The sequence below is a fragment of the Mirounga angustirostris genome, unplaced genomic scaffold, assembly GCF_029215605.1.
Source record: "Mirounga angustirostris isolate CCGP_5_RB_7025 unplaced genomic scaffold, mMirAng1.0.hap1 SCAF_5, whole genome shotgun sequence".
NCBI classification, from domain to species: domain Eukaryota; kingdom Metazoa; phylum Chordata; class Mammalia; order Carnivora; family Phocidae; genus Mirounga; species Mirounga angustirostris.
The window spans coordinates 151,701,518-151,725,952 of NW_026991713.1; the positions used below are offsets into that span (position 1 = coordinate 151,701,518).

The window sequence follows — 24,435 nt, forward strand, 5'->3', positions numbered from 1 at the left end:
GTGGTGCTCAGATGCTTCTAGCATCAAACAACATCAAATTACATTGTGGGAAAATCTTTCCCTCCCACCCCAATTATTAACCTTTATGATTACCAAAGAAAGCTTCAGTCTGGTGGTTTGCCTTTAATACCTCTCTAGCACTTGCTAACTTTCTAGGACTTGCTAACTTTCTAGGACTTGCTAATCCACCTTGTTGAGAAAGAAGAATTTGGCTTCAGTATGAGCATTTAGCCGGAATTTAACAACATTGCTTTGTTTCCATTGGAATTATCTTTACGGCTACTTCCCAATTATGCTAAGTAATAGTGACTTGTTCTTTATGGATATGATAGGAAATTTCCTTTAAGGAGCTTATTTGAGTGGGAAAAAAAAAGCCAATCTAAAGAACTATTGAGTAAATGATGGTATAGATTGTGTCTTTGCTTGGGCAGCTTTAGCAAAATACCATAGACTGCGGGGCTTAAGCCATAAACATTGACTTCTCATGGTTCTGGAGGCTCAGAGGTCCAAGATGAAGGCACTGGCAGATGTGGTGTTTGGTGAGAGCCCCTCCCTGGCTTGTTGATGGCTGTCTTCTCCTTGTGTCCTTGCAGAGGGGAGAGCGGAGGAGGAGAAAGCGAGCTCTGGTGTCACTTCTGATAAGGACACTAATCCCATCATGGGGCCCCACCCACATGACCTCATCTAACCCTGATTACCTCCCAAAGGTTCCCTCTCCTAAGACCATCACACTAGGGTTTAGGATTTCAACATAGGAATTGGGGCGGGGGTTCGGGGGTAGCAGCCTGTTCAGGTCATACCAGATACTGCGTGATGCATGGCTGTGGTGAATTCCATGCGCTGATTGAGGCTTTGGAAATGCTCATCCGTAGCCCTTTGATCTACAACATGGGCTTTGAAATCAGACAGACGCGAGTCGAGTTCCAGCTCCGGCGCTCACCAGCTCAGTGATTTTGGCCCATGACTTAGGATCTCTCTGAGTCTCATCTTACCAGTCTGTAAAGGAAGGGTAATAATGCTAGCATATCCCTGCCAAGGCACTTGGGTGTGTGGGGACACAGCACCACACTCACAGTAAATGCTCCAGGTTCTCGAGCTCCGGGGCATGTACCAGGTGCGTGAAAGTTACGAAGCAGAAACAAGAGAGGGGGATGGCCTGGGGGACCCTGGGCTTAAAGTCCTATTTGCACCCATGGTTGGAAAAGACAGATTAGGGAAGGATCTTTGCTCCCCACCATATATTCTCTGTTCCCCTTCCTGTCTATATTTAAATCACGAGCTTCTAGGAGATGGCCAGCCCTCATCCACTCTCACCACCGCCTCCCACCCTACCCCCCATCCCTGGACAGCTTTCAGTTTTCAAGGTATATGGTGAAACGTGCAGGTGCGTCCCAGTCATGCCCAGTGCTCAGCTCTTGTTAGCTGGTGCTGCAGGGCTCATGAGGCATGCATTTCCCTGGTGTGACATTTGGGGATAAAAAGATGGATTTAGCTGCCTCATCCCCCAGAAGTGACTCAGCTCCTGGGAGCTCAGTGACGGCAGCGGCGGCGGTTGGAGCCCTGGGGACTTCCTTGCCTTAGTGTTCTGCTCTCTCTCTATACAGCAGCCCTGGAGCCTTGTAGGCACCGTGTTCTCTAGCTTGTCCGTCTTTTTTGTTTTTTCCTTTAAGATTTTATTTACCCATTTGAGAGAGCACGAGAGCTAGAGAGAGAGGGGCAGAGGGAGAGGGAGAAGCAGATTCCCCGCTGAGCAAGGAGCCTGACTCGGGGCTCGATCCCAGGACCCTGGAATCATGACCTGAGCCGAAGGCAGATGCCTAACCCACTGAGCCATCCAAACGCCCCGACTGTCCATCTTTTTCCAGGATTTGTCCTCCTCATGGACACGCTCATTGGCAGCTGTTGGATGCCTGCCCTCTAGCTGGAAAATGGTGTCAGGAAGGTTTCCATCATGCTACCTCTGTCACTCAAGACTGAAAAGAAGCTGACCGTGTGTAACACTAATTTATTTAAGACCCCTACCAGCGTTTCTCAGAGTCTGGCCTAAAGACTTTCTACAGAAGTTCCCTGGACACGACTCCCCAACCCGGTTTTAGCCTAATCTGTGGGGTTATCTCTGGGGGAAGAAGCAGAGAATCTGCCTTTTTTTTTTTTTAAAGATTTTATTTTATTTATTTATTTGAAAGAGAGAGTGAGAGAGAGAGAGCACAAGAGGGGTGAGCGGAAGAGGGAGAAGCAGACTCCCTGCTGAGCAGGGAGCCCGATGCGGGACTTGATCCCGGGACTCCAGGATCATGACCTGAGCCGAAGGCAGTCGCTCAACCAACTGAGCCACCCAGGCGCCCGAGAATCTGCCTTTTTAACAAGCTGCCCAGATAATCAGCACGCCTGCTAACACTTGAGAACAGCTACTCCCCATATGCTCAATTTTCTCTCGTCAAGATGATGATGATACTTCTTAAGTGGGGAGGTAGTTCTTGAATGTGATTATTATGACAAGGGCTCTGGAGTAGGACAGACCTGATTTTAAATTTCAGCTCTTCTACTTATATCTTTTTTTAAGATTTTATTTATTCATTTGAGACAGAGAGAGAGAGCATGAGCAGGGGGAGAGGGAGAGGGAGAAGCAGACTCCCCGCCAAGCAAGAAGCCTGATGCGGGACTCGATCCCAGGACCCTGAGATCATGACCTGACCTGAAGGCGGATGCTTAACCATCTGAGCCACCCAGGTGCCCTACTTATTTCTTTTCTTGAGCTTCAACTTGCTTATCTGTGAAATGGGGGTGCTAAATAGGGCTTGTTTTGAGAATCGAATAAGGTAATTTGATCCTAGCATATGATAAATATCAATCAATGTTAGCTCTTACTGTTACCAGGTAAACCTTTTTTTTTTTTTTTTAAATCTTTAAACTGGGGAAATTATAGCATCTACCATCTAGGGCAGGGGTTGGTAAACTTTTTCTGTAAAGGGCCAGACAGTAAATATTTGAGGTTTTATGGACCACGCGGTCTCTGTTGCTATTGCAACTACAAAGTTCTGTGGTTGTAACGTGGAAGTGGCCATAAATAATACATAAATGAATGAGCATGGCCAGTGTTTCAATAAAACTTTATTTGCACAATCAGGCAGGGGGCCAGATTTGGCCCGTGGCCGTAGTTGCTAATCCCTCACCCAGGATGCTGTGAAGATTAACTGACATGAGGCTTATCGTGAGCCCAGCACAGTGCCTGGCAAGGAGCACTCAGCATAAGAAGGGATTCTAACCATCTCGCATCTAATGTGAGGTCTAGGCTTTGCTCCTTTCTCCAGGAGAAAGAAAGCACGCACGAGCAAGGCTTTTCAACACAGGTATCAACCCCATTCTCGGCCCCAAGTCAACGCTAAACGTTCCTCTCAGCACCTGGAGCCTCAGGTGCGGAGGTGTGGAGGTAAAATGCCAATCCGTGGAGTGTGAGTCTTTGTCCCATGTTTCGCCCCAGGATATGTGGCCCTTTTCAACCTCTGTCCTATGGAAATCAGGCTGCCCATCTGAACCACAATGTGAGAAATGAGAATACTTATCCCTGCGGGGTGGTTAAGGACAGGCTTTCCCAACCATGAATACCTTTAGCCCTGGCCCAGAGGCTATATAATGTGCTTGAGAGAGAGAGAGAGAGAGAGAGAGAGAGAGAGAGAGAGAGAGAGATTGAGCCCTGGATTTGCATTCTAACTCTGCAACGTTCTGATTGTGGGATGCTGGCCAAGTCACTTCTTTCTCGAAGCCTCTGATTCATCAGGTATAAAATAGGGATTAAGTGAGATCATATAAAGCCTCAGCACAGCATAGCACATGGTAGCTACTGAAAAAGGAAGGAAGAGATGCTAAGAGGTAAAGGGCTCATTCAAGGTCATGCAGCTGCCGTTGGCAGCTGTGATGGGGTGAAGTACCTGCGTTTTGGAGGCAGACGAGGGCTCAGCTCCTTTCCTAGTCAGCTCTGAGCCTTTGTTTCCTTATTTGTTCAACAAAGAACATCTTGATCCTGCTGGTTTATGGTGAGGATTAAAAGAGATGGCACCGCAGAGCGAGCTGGTGGTGATGACCAAAGGCATCATAACCACACATGGAGGCTGACGTGCCTCGGTTGATTCCATCCTCACGACTGCCCTGGGTGTCCTCACATGACACAGGAGGAAACTGAGTCACGAGATGTTAACTAAGTCTCTTGGGCCACACGGGTAGTGAGGGGCAGAGCTAGGACTCAAACCCCAGCCATCTGACTCCAGAACGCCCCCCACCTCCCCACCCCTGGTCACCATGACCCTCTATTGCCCTGTGCCCAGAGTCCATGCTCCTCCAAGCTGGCCTCTAGCCTGGTTGGAGTCCGGCACACAGTAATGCTCAATTAATATTACTATTTTTATCCTGTGCCTTCCTTCCTTCCTCCTTCCTCAAGTCGGGCCTCATTGCTCCAGCCCCAGGAGCCATCTCAGTCTTGGGGCGGGGGGTGGGGCAAGAGGACCCCAAATCTGATTCCGGAAGCCTTGAGATCATGACTCAGCACGTCACATGGACAATTCCTAAAATTCCTCCTTAGACATCTGTCTCTCTTCTCAAGTCCCAGTCCTGAGACAGCTCCTCTGATCCTCTTCCCTCACCCTTTCTGACACTCACCCCCTCCATCCTCCCTGTCTCCCCTCCTACCCCTGTTTCTGCACCAGCTTGGCCTGACCACAGGATGGTCTTCAGGATGTGCCATGCTTGGAGGGCCGCGGAAGGGATAGTGAATATGCCCGATTTAACATTTCCTCCATCTGCCCATCTCCCCGCCACCCATCTAGATGCCCTGCCTTCCTCCCTGGCTCAACACCGTGCACTGTCCATGCTGGGAGATCTGGGAGTTCTCAGAAAGTATAAAGAGAAGCAGACGCTCCTCTGGGGGGCCGAGCCGAGCGGGGACAAGATCTGCAGCTGGCCTAGGGCTGCCATATGCCACAATTTCTTCGCCCTGACTAATTTCTTGGTCTTTTCCCCTTGCCTTTGTCCTCGTTTATCTCTTACAAATTGTGAATTATCTCGGAGAGCGTTAGGGAGGGCATTGGTTTCTAGGTGGGAATCCGCTCTAGGTTACAGCCTTCCTCCTGCATCCTCAGCACATTGGGGAGTTCTGATGGGTGGAAGCTTTCCAAACCATCAGCTTGGAGGTAAGGACAAAGACAGACGCCAGGCAGCAGAAGCAAGTTGCTGGGTGTAGAAGGAACAGATGTGGGTCCTGTGGAGTTGGTCTCAGTAAAGCAAACTCTCTCCTCCCCTATACATTTTTCTCTAACCGTGAAAGATCTTAGGATACTGCAGCCTTTAAAACCCAGCCATTCACTCCGGCAATGTGGCCTAAAGGCACCTCCTCGATGCACGCAAGGACTGAGCTTCGAGAACGCTCGTCACGGGGCTGATTATGGTGGGGAAAATGGAAAACAATCTAAACGTCTGGGGGTTGGTGGAGTGATTCACGATACAGCCACAAATAGAAGATCACACAACCTTTCCCACTGCTGCTGGGGAAGAACATCCAAGGACGTGTGGAAATGCTCACGATATGTTATGTGAAAAGAATAGGTAATAAAATGTGAGACCCTAACGTTATATGACAAAAACCAGACCTGCATCGTGGCGGAAATATAGGTATACAATGGTGTGGGTGTGTATGAACATTTTTAACTACTAACATTTTAGCATATATTTTTCCAATTTTTTTTTTAAAGGTATGTGTATTGGGGTGCCTGGGTGGCTTAGTTGGTTGAGCGTCTGCCTTCGGCTCACGTCACGTTCCCAGGGTCCTGGGTTCAAGCCCTATATCAGGCTCCCTGCTCAGCAGGAGTCTGCTTGTCCCTCTCCTCCCCACTCATGCTCTCTGTCGCTCTCTCTCTCTCAAATAAATAAAATCTTAAAATAAATACATAAATAAATACATAAATAAAATCTTAAAAAAAAGGGTATGTGTACTTACTCCTTATTGCAAGTTTGTACCCTTAACAACTCTTTAAACAAAATCAATTTTATCTTCCTCTCCAATCCCCTGGTAACCACCATTTTATTCTGTTTTCTACAAGTTTGACTATTTAGGTTCCACATGTAAGTGATAATCATACAGTACCTGTCTTTGTTTCAATTTCCTCACTTAGTATAATATGCTCAAAGTCCATCCTTGCTGTCACAAAGGATATCCTCCTTCCTCGTGGCTGAATAATATTCCATTTGTCTATATACCACATCTTTTTTTATCCATTCATCCACTGATAGGCATTTAGGTGATTTTGTATCTTTGCTACTACGAAATACATGTGTGTATATAATATTCTGCATAGAAAACATATAAAAACCCATATGTATTACCCTAAATATGCACACCACATATATAATATATATAATCATTAAGTTATTCTAATCATATAAATTATCATATATATATTGGAAGAATGTCCATCAAAGAAATACGGGACAGGAAGAATGTCCAACAACATGTGGATTGTGGTTCTCTCTGGGCAGTGGGGTTACAGATGACTCTTTGTTCTTTTTTTTTTTTTTTGCCTAGCTGTATGAGCTGAATTTTGTGCAACAAACTTGTATTACTTCATATTACTATTCCTTACCTTACTTAGTATTTCTGTAAGATAATAATTAATAGTATTGCTGTAAAAGAATGATTATAACATGATTTTTTAAAAAGATTTTATTTATTTATTTGAGAGAGAGAAAGCATGAGAGGGGGGAGGGTCAGAGGGAGAAGCAGGCTCCTCGCCGAGCAGGGAGCCCGATGCGGGACTCGATCCCGGGACTCCAGGATCATGACCTGAGCTGAAGGCAGATGCTTAACAGACTGACCCACCCAGGCGCCCATAAAATGATTTTCTGCCTGAAGTTGGCCTTGGTCTTGAGGCTGGGACAAAGGACAAATGGCTGCAGTCAAGGAGAGCAGAGGCTCGGGAGCTGGGACCAGGCAGGGACCGCCAAAGCCACGTGTACACCCCTGAACAGGTTTGGTGAGCCCGCCTGAACCTCCTCTTGCCATCGTAACAGGGATTCCCATGGAAAACGTGTTTTCCGGGTTCCCAAGGGCTGGCTCCTTAAATGCACACGTGCCCCTCAGGCTGTCGTCTGTGTGCCCTCGCGGTGCGCCCAGGGTGCTGGGGCAAAGGCTGCTTGCTCCCTGGAATGAGGATGAGGACGGTCCTAAGGGAATTCTTGAAAACTGGGGTGGCTTTGGGGCCTTGACACCTATGTTTCATGTCTCCTGCACAGATCAGCTGGACATCATCTGCATGGCAGAGACAACCATGATGCCAGAGGAGATCGAACTGGAGATGGCAAAGATTCAGCGCCTCCGAGAAGTCTTGGTCCGACGGGAGTCTGAGCTTAGGTTTATGTGAGTGCCTCGGGAGGTGGCCGAGAAAAAGAAGGGGTGGGGAGACGGGGACACCCAGAGAAACTACCATTTACTATGTATTACCACAGGCCAGACGCCGGGATAAAGGCATTACGTACGTTTAAAAAACTCTTATTTGATTCTCACGATGGCATAGAGGCGTGGGTATCAGAGTCTTCCATTTTATTTTTTATTTATCTGTTTTTTAAAGATTTATTTGGGAGAGAGAGTGAGCACTGGGGGAGGGGCAGAGGGAGAAGGAGGGAGAGTCTTAAGCTGACTTGGCGCTGAGCACAAAGCCCAGCGTGGGGCTCGATCTCACAACCCTGAGATAGGACCCGAGCTGAAACCAAGAGTTGGATGCTCAACCAACTGCGCCACCCAGGCGCCCCCTAGAGTCTTCCATTTTATTTTATTTTTTTAAAGATTGTTATTTATTTATTCATCAGAGACAGAGAGAGAGGCAGAGGGAGAAGCAGGCTCCCAAGGAGCAGAGAGCCCGATGCGGGACTCGATCCCAGGACCCTGGGATCATGACCTGAGCCGAAGGCAGACGCTCAACCATCTGAGCCACCCAGGCGTCCTAGAGTCTTCCATTTTAAACAAGAGCCTGAAGTTGGGATTGAATCCAAGCCAGTCTGACTCAAAGCCTCAAAGAGCCCAAGCTCTTTCTATGTTTGCTTCTGAGAAGAGAAAAGGGAAGCGAGAGAGGGAGACATAGGGACCCAGAGGTGGTACCTGTGTCCACGTCGTTAAGCACGCACACTCTGGGTTCAGATAGTTATGAGATCCAAAAAAGCTGGGAGAGCTTGGGGCAAGTTCTCCCTGAGCTTCATTTCCCTGACTTGTGAAATGGCGGGGGGGGGGGGGGGCGGGGGGGGCAGGCGGGGAATGATAGTACCTCTCTCCTGGAGTCACTGGCAACCCCAGAATCAGATGATTTGACCCAACCTGCACTGGAAAAAGCAGCAACATCGCGCCTTCTGGGCCGGCACTGGAAGGGACACATTCCACGCATTCTTTCACTGATTTCACTGAGGTCCGTTATGGGATTATCCCATTTTACAGATGAGAAAGATTGAGGCTCAGGGAAGTTAACCTCCTCGGGCCTCCCAGCTAGTAAATAGAGCAATTAGGATTCAGATCCGGCTCTTCCTGCTTTCAAAACCCATATTCTCCTTGGATGACCTTCTACATATACTGCATAATGTGACCTTCTCTCTCACCCCGTGAGGTAGACCGCAGGATTAATAGCTGCCATTTATTTAGCTCTCTGTGTGGGCCAGACCCTGTGCTAAGTGCTTCATGGGCACGATCCCTCCTCCCAGGAGCCCTTGGAGGAAAGTTCTAGAACATCCCCACCCTACGAATAAGAAACATCTTCCCTTTGATCTGGAAATAAACTAAACCAATACATACATGAGTGTGGAGAAACAATCCTTTCCTCCTCATGGTTTTTGTTTTTGTTTTTGTTTTTCAAAAGAACTCGAGGAAGGATTGGTTGTGTGGGAGAAGTATTAACTAAGACCAGGTGTTCTATTAAGTCAGGTGATTCCAACCACCGAGAAAGCCAGGGCTGGACAGGAGTTTGAGGTGCCTGTGGGTTACCCAAGTGCAGATGAGTGGCAGGAAGTTCTGTGTCTTTGTCTGTCATGTGCGGGAGACCACAGAACTAGACACAGATTCTCGGGGATCACCCTCGATTACTGAACTGAAGTAACGGGTATAGTCACCCCGCGGAAACGAGCAAACAGCAAGGATCCAGGCATAGGTCAGGAAATGCAGAAATTTCCGTGCAGCTCCTACTTGTGGATGAACTCAGGGCAAAGGGAAAAGCCACAAAGTATGGAATAGTTGAGAGTTCACTGGCAGCAAGAGGGTTGGGATGATCACACTCTCTAAATAATACAGGTGCGCCTTAGAGGTATTGTGGGTTCGGTTCCGGACCCCTGCAATAAAGCAAACCTTGCTAGGTGAGTAAGATGAATTTTGTTGGCTTCCCAGGGCTTATAAAAGTTATGTTTACACTATACTGTTGTTTATTAAGTGTGCAACTGTGTTGTCTTAAAAAAACAATGCACAGGCCTTAATTAATTAGCTCTATTGCTAAACAAAACAAAACAAAACAAAAAACCCACTAGCCGTCTTCTGAGCTTTCAGAGAGCTGTAATCCTTTTGCCGGTGGAGGGTCTTGCCTCCATGTTGATGGCGCTGACCGATCAGGGTGGTAGCTGCCGAAGGTGGGGGTGGCTGTGGTAGGTTCTTAAAAATAAAACAATGAAGTCTGCCGCTTGGATGGATTCTTCTTTTCCTGAACGATTTCTCGGTAGCATGGGATGCTCCTTGATCGCATCTCACCCACAGTAGAACTTCCTTCCAAACTGGGGTCAACCCTCCAAACCCTGTCGCTGCTTTATCCACTAAGTTCATGTCATATTTTCAGTCCTTTGTTGTCATTTTGACAATTGCATGGCATCTTCAGAAACCATTTTCTTTGGGGCGCCTGGGTGGCTCCGTTGTTAAGCGTCTGCCTTCGGCTCAGGTCATGATCCCAGAGTCCTGGGATCGAGCCCCACATCGGGCTCCCTGCTCGGGGGGAAGCCTGCTTCTCCCTCTCCCACTCCCCCTGCTTGTGTTCCCTCTCTCGCTATCTCTCTCTGTCAAATAAATAAATAAAATCTTAGAAAGAAGAAAGAAAGAAAGAAAGAAAGAAAGAAAGAAAGAAAGAAAGAAAGAAAGAAAGAAAGAAAGAAAGAAAGAAAGAAAGAAAGAAAGAAAGAAAGAAAGAAAGAAAGAAAGAAAGAAAAGAAAGAAAAGCTTAAAAAAAAAAAGAAACCATTTTCTTTGCTCATCCGTGAGAAGCAGCTCCTTACTTGTTAATGTTTTATCAAGAGATGGTAGCAATTCAGTCCCATCTTTAGGTTCCACTTCTCATTCCGATTCTCTTGTTATTCCCACCACATCTGCACCAACTTCCTCCACCGAAGTCTTGAACCTTCGATTTGTAAAAAATGCAGTATCTTCAAAGCGTAATAAAGCGAAGCACAGTAAAACGAGGTGTGCCCGTACATGCAAATTAAGTCTTTCTTCCTCCGTTCTATCTTTAATCCCAATTCATAAAAATGACCTTTGTTAATAGTAACGGTTTTTATTAATTCTGACAGCTAGTTTTACAACTGTTCTTCTATTACTTAATATATAACCTTTACTTGGGGTGCCTGGGTGGCCCAGTCGGTCGGTTAAGCATCTATCTGCCTTTGGCTCAGGTCATGATCTCAGAGTCCTGGGATGGAGCCCAATATCGGGTTCCCTGCTCAATGGAGAGCCTGCTTCTGCCCCTTCCCCGGCTCCCGCTTTCTCTCTCAAATAAATAAATAAAATCTTAAAAAAAAAAAAAGATTTTGTCCCTCCCTCTTCCAACTCCCCACTCTCGCGTGCGCTTTCTCTCTTTAAAAAAAAATGAAAGAAGACAGAGAACAGGAGTTCTGCTGTAAAGTACTGAAAAGCTCCCTTCAGCCTGAGGGTGCTTAAGAGGGAGCAAAGGTTTTTTTTTTTTTTTTTTGCTGCTACAGGAACAATGGCTGTCACTTTGCATTTACTGACCTTTGCATCTGGTGCGTGCACACGTTCGGTATCCCCAGGATCTGGCCCATGCCTGGCACGCAGTGAGTGAGCAATGACAAGAACAGCTAGCGTGCAAGCTCTGGCCCGGGGCCAAGCAGGGCACTAAACTCTTGACTCATTGAATTTCCCCATCATGCCCACTTAGGGACAAATCTCAACCGTAGATCCTTGAAAACAGCTAGGCTCACCACTGTGCCACCAATGCATCAGTAGATACTGGAATCAATCAAGTTATTCAAAGGATATAGAAGGAGGTCAGTGTAGTCAAGACATAAGAGGGGCTCAGTGCCATTCTCCAGGGGAGGGGCCGGGGTTGGGGGGACTTGCTAGGAGCCTGCAGACAATAGTGGATTCTACTGACAGCCCCCCCAGGCCCAGCCTGGTACAGTATGCAACCTTGCCTGGAGGTGCACCCACCTTGTCAATCTCTGCAGTGCACAATGGGCCCAGGGTGGACAGGATAGAGATCACTGCCCACTCAGATGCAAACAAATGCCTCATCCATCATCCTCAGCCTCCCAGGCTAGCAGGCCACGTGTGGGCTGTTCTTGAATTCAGTTTCCTGGCTATTTCTCAGAGCCAGACCCTTACATAGCTATATGGCTCCTATTCTTGCATCCCTATTAGAGAAGAGAAAATTGGAGGTTAAAAAATTTGCCCACGGTTGCATTAGCTAATCAGAAGCCAAGCTAGGATGTGGTGATCCCAGAGTATTGATTCAGTGAGTAAATGAGGGAAGGGAGGAAGGAAATTCTTTATAGTATACACCACGAGGGTAGGAATCTTATTCATCTTCCTCACTGTTCTATCTTCCCAGCATCTTGAATAGGGCTTGGCACTTATTAGGGCAATTAATATTTGTAGAATGTGCATATTCCATCCTTACCCAACAACTTCCCTACACACACACACACACACACACACACACGAGGGCCCCTGGCACAGGGTAAGAGGGAAATAGAATTTCAGACCACACTAAGCATTTGCAGGCTCAGGCGGGGAAGCTCTGAGTGACAAGAATGTGACGGCCATTGACTGGAACTGTCCCAGTGATTGTAGCTGTAATAACCAGGATGAGATTGGTTTTGTCACACCTGCTCCTAAGTAATCAAGTTAATACCCATCAGCTCCTGTGGAGACTATGTGAGTCAGACCACATTTCAGGGTTGCGGGTATCTTCTCACTCTTACGTCTCCTGTTGTATTGACTCTTTTTAAGAATGGGTCCAATGGCTGCTGATCCCAACACCCCCAACATTTAACATTTTTCTTTCATGGACTTCCATGTTTTTGCCTTGCTGGTTCAACCTCTCCTCTTGCCAGGATGGTGAGGAAGTAGAAGAGGGAGATTTACCCAGTCCCCGGGGAACTAGCATGGATTCATGAGAATTGGGCTCAGGGGTCATCCTGGCTCTCCGTCGTCCTCAGTGTATGAGCCTGGGCACATGACAGAGCACAGAAGAACTGCTGTTCACTCTTGATTCCCTCTCTTCTTTGCCCAGCACTTCTAGAATGCAAGGACAAACTCCCGGTTGGACGCCCGCAATCCCACAACCTCACAATCCCACATTGGGTTTGTCTTGTTCTGTCATCTTGAATGAAGTGTGGTAGAAATGGAAAGAATTTTACTGAGGGAGGCTCAGTGAACAGGACTCAGTCAGGACTTTTCCGTACTCTTTCTCTCGAGAGAAGCGATTTATTTGGAACCTAAAATGATGAGCTCTAACTTAGGTGGCCAGGTTTGCAAGTCTACCTGCCAGGAATTCGAGGTAGTGCCCTGTAGGGGTTCTCAGGGAGCACAGCACTCAACATTTACTGAGCCCTTCCTGCGGGCGGGTCCTGGGCACGCGTTATCACGCCATCTGTGAAAAGTGCCTACTAATGAAAGGATGAATCAGGGCAACCCCCTGTTCGCCTTGCCTAAGGTCCACAAGGTCAGGTTCAGGGAAGGGCTGTGAGTGACCCTGGCGGGCAAGGCGTTATCTTCTGTGTCTTCCTTAGCTTGTCCTTTGGTTTACAGGTTGCCATGTGGCAGCTGGAGATCTCGTGAAGTTTGGTGATTTTATGAGCTTCATTTGAATGAGTCAGTAAACCCCTCCGTATCACAAAAACGCTCCTGTAATAGGTGCCAAATGTCCGGGAGATAAAGCTTGGAGCCTGCTTTGTTCTCTCCTTGATCCTCTGTGCCCCCCGCCTCCCGTCCTTCCGCTGCTGCCCCAGGTCCCGCCACTGCCCCCGCCTGTCCTACTGAGGCTGTCGCCAAGCTCGGACTCATTTTCTCACCTTTAATTCCAGGCACTGAATCACACCATTAGCTTTTCATAATCCAGCAGCCCGTGCTTGCTTGCCTGCCTGGCTCTCCCGCATCCTCCCTACAATCCTGGTCCTGCTGTTTATCTGGGCTTCAGATAATTAAGAATCTTCCAGCGCTGAGCAGGGGCAGGGGGTGGTTATCTTCATTTTACACCTGCTTGCGGGATTTTCATAAAAGGGATAGTGTGCTCTGTCTCTCGGCTTGCCCTGGGCAGTGGCGGCTTTTAATCAGGGAGCGTCAGACTCGGAGCGGGGAGGGGAGGCGGGCGTGTGAAGGACGGATTTCAGGAGCATAACTCGCACCCCGCTACTTCCCATCTTAGAGAGGAGGAAGCTGATGCACAGAGAGGTCGAGTAACTTGCCTGGGGTTGCACAGCATCCATTAAATAGCAGATATTGGTTTATCCCAGGCATTCTGGGTCCAGCGTCCATCCCAACCACCATGTTATGGGGTCTCTCAACTGGCTTTGAACCCCAGTTTCTCCTTGTTACCAACCGTGTGGCCCTGGAGCAGCTTTTTAGCCGTGTTACAGCTTCAGTTTCTCCCTCTGTACAGGGGGCATCAACACTTCCCTGGCAACAAGACAGCAAGAGATGAAAAGAGAGGACTCGTGTGAAAGTAGGTGGCTCTTCCTCCTAAGGAAAAAAGCAAATCCTCCATTTCACTGTTAACGTCGCGCTTTGAGGGATCGCAGGGGATTGGGGCTGCTGAGTCATCCCCAGAGAACACCCAGAACTCACTCCTCTCCCCGAGAAGCTGGGGAGCGGCTGTCCGCCAGTAAGACCAGCTCTACCCTGGGGCCTTGACTTTATTATCACCAGTGTTATTTTTAAAAATGTTTTATGCACCTGCATTTTTTTTTTTTTTTGGCCTTCAATGAGCTGGTGATTCTCAAGTCCGTTAGTTTTTTTTAAATATTTTATTTATTTATTTGACAGAGAGAGAGACAGCAAGAGCAGGAACACAAGAGGGGGAGTGGGAGAGGGAGAAGCAGGCTTCCCACGGAGCAGGGAGCCCGATGTGGGGCTCGATCCCAGGACCCTGGGGCCATGACCTGAGCCGAAGGCAGACGCTTAACGACTGAGCCACCCAGGCGCCCTCAAGTCCGTTGGTTTTGAAAAGCTTCAAGCCAAGGGCAAAATGAAGCATGTGCATTTATGTCACCTGACACATCTTAGCCACGTTTGGGAGTTCTGCATCACGCCAGTTGCACTCAGGGTTTTAAATAGCATCCCCTAAGGACAGGTCTCAAGGCAGAAGATCTGAAAAGCAATTTGTTTTGGACAAAATGCATGGATTTGAGGAGCTGGGAGAGGGGAAGGGAAATGGAGGGACAAGGAGAGAGGATGGAGGACATTGCAGGTTGGACCTCTGAGTAGAAGGACCCTCCTGAATTTCTAAGCATGCCAGGAGGTAGGGATGGGCGTGGGAAACTGGGCTGATCAAATGGAGAAAGATATGTCCCCCCACTCGACAAGCTTCTGCTGTTCCAAGTTGCTTTTTGCAGTCAGAACACACTTCAGGAAAGGAAATTGTTCTGTCTGGGAGCTTGGACTGTCTTATTCTCGAGGACTTCATTCTCTTAGCTCTGAGGATCTGAGTCTCCTGTGTGCTGGTGAGCTGGGAGCGAGATCACCATATTAGGCTCTGGTGATGGTGAAGTTTATGTGTCAACTTGACTGGGGCCGTGGGGTCGCCAGACATCTGGGCATACGTTATTCTGGGGGAGTCTATACGGGGGTTTCTGGATGAGATGAAACATTCGGATCAGTGGACGGAGTAAAGCAGATTGCCTTTTCCAGTGTGGGTGGGCCTCATGCAATCCCCTGAAGGCCTGAATAGAACAGAAAGGCTGAGAAAGAGGGAAATTTGCCTGCTTTACTGAGCTTCTGGGATATTGATCTTTTCCTCCCTGTGGACTTGAACTGAAAAATCAACTCTTCTTGGGGCTTGAGCCTGCCAGCTTTTGGACTGGAGCTATATAGCATTGGCTCTCCTGCTTCTCCAGCTTGCTGACGATAGATCTTAGGGCTTCTCAGCCTCGATAATCATGTGAGCCACTTCCTTATAATTAAATAATCCATCGCTCGATCAATCAATCAATCAGATCTCCTTTTGCTTCTGTTCCATGGGAGAATCCTGACTAATACAGCCCTGTTCATTCTCAGAAACTTCCACCTGGATGCTTTCTCTGGCTAGCAAAGACCTAGAAGTTGGAGAACACTGATTAAGATGAAGGGATATTGGCTCTAACACTTTGTAGAACATTCTGGCATCACCTAGTAAAGATGAGCATGTACTTACTCTACAACCAGTAGTTTCTCCCCTGGGGATACCCTAGGGCTGCTCTGTATAACTGGGTAGGCACGAGCTTCATGTGGCTATTTCAAATTAAAGTCATGGAAATAAAATAAAAATTATAGTTACTACATTTCAAGTGCTCATTCATCGATTGAGCCTAATGGCTGTCCTATTGGAAAGCATACACATTTTTGTAGAACATTTCCATCATCCCAGCACTGCCTTAAAGAAACTCGCACAGTAAGTCCCAGGAGGCATATTCCAGAATGTTCTTATCAGCCTTGTTTGTAAGAGCAAAACACTGGAAACAACTCAGGTGTTTGTCAGCAGCAGAAAAGGACAAATCCATGGTGGCCTAGTCATTCTGTGGAATTCTGTATAGCAGTGAAAAATGGATGCCCCCCAGGCATTAACCCAGATGCATCTCAAAAATAAAGACTTTCAGCCATGATGATGTAAAGGTCGAAATGTGTAAAGCCAAAAAAGGTACAGGCATTCATATAGAGATAGTAAATTATACAAAGAAAAAGCATTAAGATAAACTCAGCCTAAGGCTCACCTCTGAGGGACTGAGGGAAATTCAAGGGAACAGGGCACAATGAGGCTTCTAAGGGTCACATACAGGTTATGACTTGGGCAAGATGATGGGGACATAATTGTTTACTATTCCATAGATGGCATATATGTATCTTATGCACACTTTTGTATATAGTTCACAAACAGACACACTTTTTTCCAATTTTTTATTGTGGCAAAGTACACATAAACAGAAAATTTACCATCATGACCATTTGTAAGTATACAGTTTAGTGGTATTAAGAATATTTACACTGTTGTGCAACCATTACCACCATCCATCTCCAGAACTTTGCAACTTGCAAAATTGAAATCCTGTATCCATCAAACAATAACTCAGCATTCTCTCCCAGCCCCTGGCAACTACTGTTGGCCTTCTATCCCTATGATTTTGACTACTCTAAGTTCCTTATATAAATGGAATCATACAGTGTTTGCCTTTTTGGACACACATGCACCTTTTACTTTTTCTTCCCCCCCCCTTTTTTTTAAAGAGAGAGTGCACATGTGTGAGTGGGAGAGGGGAGAGGCAGAAGGAGAGGGAGAGAGAGCTCCACACCCAGCACAGTGCCCAATGCAGGGCTTGATCTTATGATCCTAGATCACAACCTGAGCTAAAACCAAGAGTCAGAAACTCACCTACTGAGCCACCCAGGTGGCCCCCACGTACACCTTTTTTAAGGAAAAATACTAAGAAGGGGAAGGAAGTTTATGATCTTTGATGCCTTCCATCAATGTCTCAGATATATCAAACCCAATATGTCCAAGTCCAAACTCATGATCCCTGTGCCATCCCCCAGCCCTGTCCTCACCAAACATAGCTCTGCAAATAGCCCAGCATCACCATCTACCCATGGAAATGTCAAATTCTGAAGTTAGACACCATTCTTGACTCCTTCCAATTTGCCACTTCACGTATTCACTCCATCCCCAAATTGAGTCAATTTTACCTCCTAAACTAGTTTTAAAAACTGTCCACTTTCCTCTATCACCATGGCTGCCACCCAAGTGCGCATTCCCATCTCTGTCTTGGATCTCAAGAGCCTCCCAGCCTTCCACTTTGCTGCCCTCCAGGTCAGGGTACCACAGCCAGAAGGAGCCTCTGGAAATGCAAATCAAACCATGGCTCCCAGTTTTAAATGGACCTGATACCGCCAGGTCCATTCCTGGCTCTTCTGCCCTCTGTTCTTCATCTTTCTTCCACCTGCAGCCCCACTCCTGATCTGTACCCCACGGGGCACCTTTCGCACCCCCCATACACACGCACTCCACCCCCTGTCCTGTGACTGGGGCCATTTTCCGTGCTGTTCCCTCTGCCTGGACCCCTCCTCCCGCTACCGTCTTTGCCTGGTTAACTCTCCCTCTCCCTCCAGGGCTCAGATCCAGGGAAGGGAAGCCTTCCCAGGACTTACCAGTCTGTGTCTAGTGTTATCCCCATATCCACAATCCTTAGAAAGACTTTCCCTCCGCTTAGATCTAAATGCATTGGCATGAGTATGGGCTCGCTACCTTTCTCCTACCAGACACTGGCCTTATTCAGCCGGCCACAGGAGAGACCAATAGCAATTCGTATCAGGGCTCAGCATCGAGCTGGAGTCCCAATGTGGCAGCAACGGTGACAGATAAGGCCGTGGCCAGGCTGAGTGGAGGGGAAGGCGCACTCCACGTGGAGAACCCACATTGCTTGATCTTTTTTTTTTTTTAAGATTTATTTATTTATTTATTTGAGAGAGAGAATGAGACAGAGAGAGAGAGCATGAGAGGGAGGAGGGTCAGAGGGAGAAGCACACTCCCTGCTCAGCAGGGAGTCTGATGTGGGACTCGATCCCGGGACTCCAGGATCATGACCTGAGCCAAAGGCAGTCGCTTAACCAACTGAGCCACCCAGGCGCCCCATCACACATTGCTTGATCTTATGCTAAGATCTCATTATTTTTTTGAAATCTCCAAAAGAAACGACATCTTGTGAGACAGAGAGAGGGAGGGAGGGCGAGCACCTCGGTAATGCACACACAGCGGCCTGACAATTAAGGGTTTTCTCACTCTCTCTGCGTGTTTCTGGAACAGTGCTGATCTGAATGGCCGCAGAGCCTGAGAAGTGCTCATCTGTATCACTTGATGATCTCAACGGAGGGTTCAGCTTTTCCTTGGTGCTTGGTGCGGAATCAGATCACGCTGGACCGGGCCAGCTTCATTTCCACGTTGTCTCTTCACATGAGAGCCAGCCCTCCCTTGATATTTCCTGGGCAGGATGCTCACAGAGAAAAGGAAGGATGGAAGGTATGAACGGCTTAGCAGGTGTGACTTGGTGTTTCGGGTCTACGAGCTTCGCTGGCCCCTGGCCCCCAGGAAATGTAAATATCCTGATTTACATCTTTCCCTTTATTTAATTGGCTGCTATTCGCTCAATGATCAGATACGTGGATTTTTTTTTTCCTTCTGGAATTTTGACCCACTCTGGGTTGTTCTGTCCTCAGTCCCCTAAACCCCTAAAAGGGGTTTTGAATTAGATTAAGTCAATCCAAGGCCCTCCTAGTTGGGTTCTGCCAGTGGGAAGACAGCCTGTGGGTCCTTATCTTGGACAGTGTGGCCTTCTGATCGAGAGAGAGAACTACACTCACTCCAGGTTAGATTATACCTACGTTTGAACTCTAGCTCTGCCATTTATAGGCTGTGCAGTCTTGGACAAATACCTTAACCTCTCTGAGCCCCAGCTGTCTCACCTGTCAAACGGGGAAGGCTCCAACATTGCAGAGGGTGGTTATGGGGAGGAAAAGAAGTCATTTATAGAAGAGCTCAGGAAATGTTACTTTCCTTTGCTTCCGGAAGAAATCAAGTTTGGAAATGAACAGACACATTTGTAAGAGCAGATGTTGGGCCCGTGCTCTTGGTTATTCGTCGTACAGTTATTTATCTTGAATAGGGGGCATGGGAAAAGGGGGGGAGATTGGAAGGTGGACTGAAGGTCTCTTCCATGACAAGGATGTTCAGACTGGAGAGGAGAAGGTTCAGGGGCACTTGAGATGCGTCTCGAGGCAGCTGAAGGACTGGCCCATGGAAGAGGGAGTCTGTTTCTTCTATGTGCAACTGGGACCAAACATAGATGCCGCCCGTGAATCAGGTTACCATCTCAGCCTGAGAGAGGCCTTTCCAAGCACTTAGAGCTATAAAAAGTGGGAGCCTTGGGAGGTGATGAGTTTCCACACCTGGGGATATTTGAGCGTTTATTTATTCCTTCCTTCACGCAGCCGGCATCTACCGTATCATCATGTGTCATATCTCAGGAACATGGGCAGGAACAGTGTAGACAAGAGCTTTGTCTTAATGCAGTCTGAGGGAGGACATAAATACTGCAGGACTCCTGGGAGGGCGGTATACGGAAACTTCAGATGGGCACAGTGAGTGGCAGGATGCTATGTTCAATTCTTAAGGTTATCATTCTTATTCATTTCTCTAACATCTCCCGAGCACTCCCATGTGCCACACACAATCCTACACTTCTTATATGGATCACCTGATTTCGTCTCCATAGCAACCAGATGAGGCAACTACTATCAGAAGCCACATTGAACAGAAGAGGAACTTGGGTTTCATAGAAGTTAAGAGACTTGCCCAAGATCACCCATCTAAGAACCAGCAGGGTTGGGATTCTAGATGCAGCAGGCTGACCCCAGTGCCTGGCTCTACGGTGCTCACCCAGGGCCAATCCTTGCCTTCCAGCCCATCCCCTCTCCTTAGAGAACCAGTCCCAGGGACGTGGGGGGGTCTCTGTCTCTCCTTATTCCCTTCCTACAGGCCAGAGCTGACTGGTCCAGATTGGCTCAATCTGGGCCAATCAGAGTCTTTCTCCTTGGGCTACAGGGAGACTGGGCCAGTTTGGTGATGGATTTGCAAACCAAAGACAGTGGATGAGCACAGAAAGCCAGTCTTTGGGAAGGAAGGAAGACAGCACAGCTGCCTCAGAGTAGCAAACAAGAGAGACTGTCATCCCTGAAAGCAGAGAATGAACTTGGCCATGACATCCCCATTCCAGTCCCCAAGCAGCTCAGCTGAACTGGACCTTTCCATAAGATGTTGCGTCTTCTTACCCGCTGGGTGTCCACTGTCCAGACCCTTGGAGAAAGGTCTCACATTTGTGTGGCGGTAGCCTGGGGAAATTCAAAATCTGCCGCTGTGATGTTAGTGAATTTCAGGGTTTCCCTGCTCAGGTCTTCTCTGTTCCCAGGCTTGGTTTCTGGCATCCCGGAACCCCATCCATGTGGGTAGGAAACTCGGATGCTCACCAGTTTCCATAACGACAGAACATAACAAAGCCCTATGCTACTCCCACAGGTCATCTGAGGAGTTGCCAAACTAAACATCCAGAAAGGGCTCGCTCTGAGCTCTTCACAACAATTTAAAAACCCACAGTCGACATTCCCACCTAACGAGATCCTTTTAGCCATCTTGTACTAAGTGGTTCCTTTTTCTTGGCCCTTCTCCACTCCCAGGGCCCAGGCTTACCCACCTTGCTTGCAGTTCTCTAGCTCAGACCTCTCAGTTCCAAGGAAGACAACTTCCCCTCCCTGTCCTTTTTTTTTTTTTAAGATATATTTATTTATTTGAGAGAGAGTAGGAGGGAGAGACAGAGGGAGAGAGAGAATCTCAAGCCGACTCTTTGCTGAGCATGGAGCCCGAGATCATGGACCTGAGCGAAAACCAAGAGTCAGATGCTCAATTGACTGAGCCACCCAGGTGCAACCCCCCTTCCCGGTCTTATGCAGAGCAGCTTCACCTGCTTCCAAGAAGCCATGGTGCCAAAAACCCTTGGGCTCTCAGGAACACCACCCCAGCTGTTTGTCAAGTTATGATTCTGAGCAAAAACTCTTCCCCAAGATAAATCTGGGTACCAGCTATTAAGGTGCTAACATTTCTCCCCATTTTTAAACCTTTATTAAACTATCTTAAATCAAACGAGCTTGAGGGGATTTCTGTTCCTTCTAGCCCGTGCTGGGAGTTTCGGTTGAAATCTTAGCTCAGTCGAGAACCCCATTTCCCAGAATCCCATTCCTTGTCTGTTTCTAGGTTAAAGGTGGGAGATCTGAGAGGCAGACAGGAAGTGCAATGTTGACTCACTGAGGTCCACCATGTTTGGATGAGGAGGTAATCGATAGAGAAGGCCATGGAGGTTCCATCTCATGCTCACTCTCCCCAACTTCCCATCCAGCTTGTCATTCCCAATGCTGGCCCTGCTGACCAACAGCAGTCCTCCATCTTCTAGACGCTTGGCAGACAAGACAACAGCCTCCCAAAGACCCCTCCCCCCACTTTCCCTCTACAGCCCCACCTCGCCAGCTAGATGTGCCTGACTTCTCAGATGGGCTGGCTGGTGACCCCTCTGGTCTTCTACAACCCCTCCCAGACCCTCGCATCCCCAGCTCCTCCCACAACTGTGAAAGGTCTAATTCCTACCGTGCATCCCTTGCCCCATAATTCATGGTGGTTCTGCTTCCCTGATGGAGCCCTGACTGATACACATCCAGAACCTTTCCAGAAGCAGCAGCCAGAGGCTGGAGGCAGTGAATCACACGGGAATCACCTGGAGAGCTTTAGAGAAAATGCCGATGCCTGGGATTTATCCTAGAGTCTGATTTATTTGACCCAGGATGTGGTGCAGCCATTGCAAGTTTTAAAAGCAGTTGGGGTGACCCCCCACCCCCCATCTCTACCCTCTACTTCCCACTGCACAGACGTCCCTTCACCTCTTCCCTAGGGGAAAGTATAATGCTGGTGGTCGTCGGTTGCTTTATAGATGACTCATCTTTCTTTTCATAATTTTTTTCTTGATGAAAATTGGTCTCAACCTGAAAGTGTAAAATCTGCCCAACATTAGCATGGCTCCTGGCATGGCAATAGGTAGCTCACTCTCCAGTTGCTTCGAATCCTGATCGGAATCAGAATGAAATGTATGTTTGTGGTCTCCCGTGGCTCATGAAAATCCCAAAGCCATCTGTTGTCTTCATCATCGTGTCCATTATCAAAATACACTGATTAAGCCTTTAATTGAAACTGGTGCTGTATTTATCGAGAAACTCACAACGGTTAGCTTTCTAAAAGCTTATCACCGAAAGCTGAATTTATAATCATTCAGCGACGATCACTTTCAGTTTGCTCCATGGCCCACCTGTGTTTGACCTCTAATAACCAACACACAGTGTCCCTTTTTGGTTTTTATTTTTTAAGGAGATCAAGTGAGCAAGCCGAGAGTTGGCAGATAGGGAATTTCTGAGCTTCTTTGCTGAACCGCAGAGGGATTTGGGAGATCAGGATGTAATATGATGAAGGTGGATTCTGGAGCCAGATGGTGCAGAAATTCACTCCCAGCCTTACCACGGACTAACTGCGCAAACTTTAAGCCTCGAGTCCCTCATCTGTAAAACTGGTACAAATATAATTCACACCCGTTGGAACAAGGAAGAAATGAGTGAATGAGTGAAAAGAACTTCGTATAGAGCCCAGCCCCTGTAAGCACTTCCTATGTATTAGTCTTGAGAATGCTTACCCACGTCTTTCTGTGATTCCATGAGGGAGTCGTGGACCTCGAGTTTGGCCCAAGACAAAAATTGTCCAATTATAAAATCAGATCTGAATTTCACTTTGAAAGCAACACTTCAGAAAATGCCTGAATAAGCTAACATTTTGGCTTCACAAGAGGTTTCCCCAGATGGAGTTTGGTGAGCTGGACCAGGTTATGAAAAGGGACCTCTGCACCCTCCTGCCCCCCGGGACAGGGTGATTATCCACCGTTGTTTCTTGTCTCCAGGTGCTTGTGCTGCCCCTTAGACCAGCTAGGACTGGCTTTTCGGGTTCTGGGGGAAAATTCAACCAGCTGCTAGAACAATTTAGAGTCGATGAGTCTCAGACTGTGATGCGCTCTGATTAAATTCAGGGAGACTTGCCCAGGGCATCCTTAACCGCCTGGAGGAGTCAGCCCTCTGGCCATCTGTCGTCTGCCATCCTTCCGTCTGGTTCTCCCTTTGGTCACATTGAGCCATCTTGCGAAACTTCGAGAGGTCCTTTCCTCTTGCTGCACTATAGCACAGTTAACGAGAAACATGGCGTGGTTGGGGGTTCGGCGTTGGGGCTGAGCCAGCACCAGGCTTAGAGATGGGACCTGGGTTGAGATCTCGGCTGTGTGACCTCTGGTGATTCAATCGGTCCAGTTTTTCCCAAAGTGGGCAGCACTCTGGGATGATTTTAGGTGGTAGCTGGGGAAACATTTGTTGAGAATTTATTTCTAAGTTTCAGGGGGAAATATTGGTTCTCCATATAAAAGTGTCCGAAGTTTTATATTAAGATGTTTTCGTATGCAAAGAAAAATATTCAATTAAGTAATAGCGGAGCAGATACTGTCAAGGTGTTTCACAAATGCCTGATGTTTAGGAAACACTGACTTAGCCACACCGAGCCTTCTTTCCTGCAAGGGGCATATGAATACTGCCTCTGTTGGGGGATGTGAAGGAGTCAGCAACAGCTAGAGGAAGCATAATGGGGTGATCCAAGGTCAAGAGCTTTATTTGTGTAAGGGCTGGTATCCCAGCTGAGTAGCTCACCAGCTGTGTGATCTTGGGCAAATTGCTTACCTTCTCTGTAACTTTTTGGTTTAGTGTTTGATGTTTTTGACCAAATATGCGTTCTTTTCCCATACCAATTCTCTGATTCTCTGACCCCAATGGAAAAGCCAACCATTTAATTCAATTTTGACACTTCCTACCTGGGGTTAGGGTCGGATCCCACAAGTTAAAGGGCTCATTCCCACAAGACTGTCCTCACTTCAGATGTCCGTCACAAGTCCCTAGGGTACCTACACTTCTGTCCAGCCAACTACAAATTCGGGGTTCCCATGCCCCTCCCCCCAGATGGGATAATACGCTAGATTAGCTAGAAAATTTAGGAAAGCATTTTTGCTTGTGTTGGCTGGTTTATTTTGAAGGCTACAACTCAGGAAGCGCCAAATGGAAGAGAGGCGTAGGACACAAGATAGGGATGGTGGGGTGATGCGGAGCTTCCATACCCTTTGTGGGCACACTAGCCTTCCCAGCCCATGTGTGTCCACCAAGCCAGAAACTCCTTGAATCTCATCGTTCAAGCGTTTTTATAACTCAGTCTGCATTCCCTCTCTCTCTTCAGAGTCGGGGAGGAGGGTGGGTGTTGGAGGGGAGGTTGGGGCTGAAAGTTC

At 47.7% G+C, this 24,435-nt stretch overlaps 1 protein-coding gene across 1 annotated transcript in view; it reads left to right on the plus strand.

Annotated features, from left to right (window-relative positions):
* BMERB1 (bMERB domain containing 1) overlaps positions 1–24,435 on the plus strand; it is a 115,190-nt gene that overhangs the window by 63,572 nt on the left and 27,183 nt on the right. Inside the window, exon 2 of the mRNA XM_045875022.2 lies at positions 7,279–7,402. Within this exon, the coding sequence (XP_045730978.1) occupies positions 7,279–7,402 (124 nt within the window). The remainder of the gene's footprint in view (positions 1–7,278; positions 7,403–24,435) is intronic.